We start from the raw sequence: 2,851 nt of genomic DNA, 5'->3' as shown, positions 1-2,851 counted from the left end.
TCTCTCCCCTCTCTCTCTCTCTCTCTCTCTCTCTCTCTCTCTCTCTCTCTCTCTCTCTCTCTCTTCCTCTTTCTCTTTCTCTCTTTCTCTCTCTGTTATAAGTGGTTATTAAGATTACTTAATAACTACCTATAACATGACTACTAATTATATTAATTATGTCATTGTATATTAGATTGCTTGTTATATGACAAAGAATTACAGACAAAATTATCTAATTATCTACAGCTTGTTGACTTTGGACATCAAGTTGAAGAAGTTCTTTATAAAAACGTAGTTCAAGCTGTTCAGAAAGAAGATGGAGTTTACAGTAAGTAACACGTACTGCATGTGGCTTTTATACCAAGTCCAAATTATGTTTGTGTTTTAAGTAGGCTACCTATATCTATTTCTTTTTTAAGTATATGTATTTCAGAACATACTTGTGCAGATTAGAAGTTTATCTTACATGTTTTGAAAATATTAGCATAAGTTGTCAGTTGCAACTTGAAATGAAAATGTACTGAATACAAACTTATATTTACTTTGATTCTTGCATGTTTGAATGTGATTATATCAGATAGTCATAGAATTACAAATAACTTCAATAATTTTGTCATTCAATTTAACAGACTGCCGGTAAACCAGCTTTATTTCAAGTTTTTATAAAATCTTATAGTCTCAACATCATATCTTCATCAGTTTATATACCTGTCAATAACTAATCTCAAAATACAAATTTCATTTCAAAAGCTCTCTTTCACTTTGGATTTCATTATCATTCAGATCTCCATATATATTTTAATTATTCAATTTTCACCATTATTCTTCTCAATATTTTTTTTTTTTTTTCTGTATATTACTATTTTTCTGTATATTACTTTTTATTATTATCAGATTCTTCCTCTTGTGTTTTATTACCAATACCATCCCATTTAGTATTCCTATTAATATCTGCCTGTTTACATGCAGCATTAAATTCTTATCATTATCTCAGTATCTGTCGGTCAAAATGAGCCTTTCCTTTTTCTTCTTTTCCTTATTTTGTCTTTGGGCAACTTAAAATGATCGAAAATATTCCTAGATGGCACTGCAACTTGATTTTGAATAATAACAAGTTCTGTCTTGCATTAGAAAGATGACTGATGATGCCTCAGGTATACATAAACAAACCCTGTTGTTTTTTAATCACAATGCTAGTTCCTCATTGAATAGTTAATGGTTTAACTCCTCCATTTTTCCACAGCTGCCAAGATTCGTGAAGAAACAACCAGACTGGATAATAAGCCTTATACCGAAATGCCTGAGAGTTTGATTGGCCCATTCAAGAAAAAAAGGACAAAATGCAGTGACCAGGAAAAGTAATAAAGAAAAAAGAAAGAAAGAAAAAAAAAAGTGCATGAGAAGAGAATCATGCATCTTTTTACTGAACTACTGTATATATATCTGTAAATATCAAGTCTTACGATTAACTAGCTAGGTTGTAAAAGACTGGCACATGATTTAGAAAATGATAACTGAACAGTCTTGTGATTAGCTACTTTTTTTCCTTTTCATTTTGTTATTAGTAAAGTTAAATAGGAAAAATTCTGTTTTATTGCCCTTTTGGAGTAAGTTTGGGTTATATGTATTACTGTGTACAAGGAGCAGATTTATGTAAATGGAAATTAATATTTTAGCATGAATAGTAATAAAGGGTCCATGATGAATGGTAAAATAATAAAAAGTAGTAAAAGGTGTTTAAATGGGTTCTTTCATCTTTACACTGTATCTTCTAAAACATCAGATTGAGAGAGAAGGAATACATCACTGTAGAGTTAAGAATAATGCATTTCATACAATATACAATAATGCAGAATGATACAAAAAAAAAGTTAAGGTCAAGGAATAATGAAGGAATAATGAAATCTAATCGTTAAATTCCCATAACTTTTAATACAAGTGAACTTATAGTTACTTTAGATATAGCATGACCGTGGATATACACTTTAAATAAATGCCACAAAAATAAACCAATAATTTACACAAAGTTCTCTCCTATGAATCCATGTGTAAGCAATAAAGAGGCATTATAAAAGCTCACAAAAGCTAAAGGAAGCAGTTTGAAAAAAGAGAAATGTTTGAAAAAAGAGAAATGTACAGACTGGATAAAAGAGTGCATTTTAATACTGATATTTTGCAATCAAAATAATATAAGAGAATACAGTCAAAGAGTGAAATACACATTAAATTACAAAAATTGTAGAGATGAAAAGCAAAAATAAAAACAGCATTCCAGGCAAACTTCAGCTTAAAGAAAGGAAATCCTCATTCAAGACAAAACAAAACCTCCCTGTTCCCTTCCTAAAAAGAAAGATACCAAGCAAGATATATACCTTGAATTACCAATTAAAACAAGTGTTAATGCATTATTAGACAGGAAAACCTAAGCTTAATGACAATGCACAGAACAAATTTTCCTCCGTAGTCTTTAGAAGCAATTCAGTGAACTTTTCCAAGGTGATATAACAATATTCATACCAAAATCCTAGAACATTTTTTGCTTAAAATTTTCATGTTGAAATTGTGCTTCACCCCCCCCCCCCCCCAAGTACATGATTAACCAATGCTCCTGTTAGCTTAAGACTGGTTTTGGCTTGCATTTGTATGAATATATTAAAGGGCATGTGAATATTTATTAAAAATATTATTAATTGTAATAATAACACTATTAATAACTGTAATGATAATCATAATAGAGTTATTCCAAACCTTTGACTGCTGTAAGTGGATATATCTGCTCAAAATATTACTACCATTAACTGCAGAAAGCAGGTTTACCCCATAGCCTTAAAAATAAACTATGCTGCCAGCAGTGGACCCACCCACCCTG

At 30.5% G+C, this 2,851-nt stretch overlaps 1 protein-coding gene across 1 annotated transcript in view; it reads left to right on the top strand.

The window, feature by feature from the left end:
* LOC119594411 (complex III assembly factor LYRM7-like) overlaps window positions 1-1,355 on the top strand; it is a 4,853-nt gene extending 3,498 nt beyond the window's left edge. Inside the window, exons 4-5 of the mRNA XM_037943475.1 lie at window positions 229-310; window positions 1,226-1,355. Coding sequence (XP_037799403.1) covers window positions 229-310; window positions 1,226-1,344 — 201 coding nt within the window. The 3' untranslated portion in view covers window positions 1,345-1,355. The remainder of the gene's footprint in view (window positions 1-228; window positions 311-1,225) is intronic.
* Window positions 1,356-2,851: the final 1,496 nt, after the last annotated feature.

Source organism: Penaeus monodon, chromosome 3 (assembly GCF_015228065.2).
Source record: "Penaeus monodon isolate SGIC_2016 chromosome 3, NSTDA_Pmon_1, whole genome shotgun sequence".
NCBI classification, from domain to species: Eukaryota; Metazoa; Arthropoda; class Malacostraca; order Decapoda; family Penaeidae; genus Penaeus; species Penaeus monodon.
Note: the sequence above shows the minus strand (reverse complement) of the source record. Positions and strands in the feature narration are given on the sequence as shown.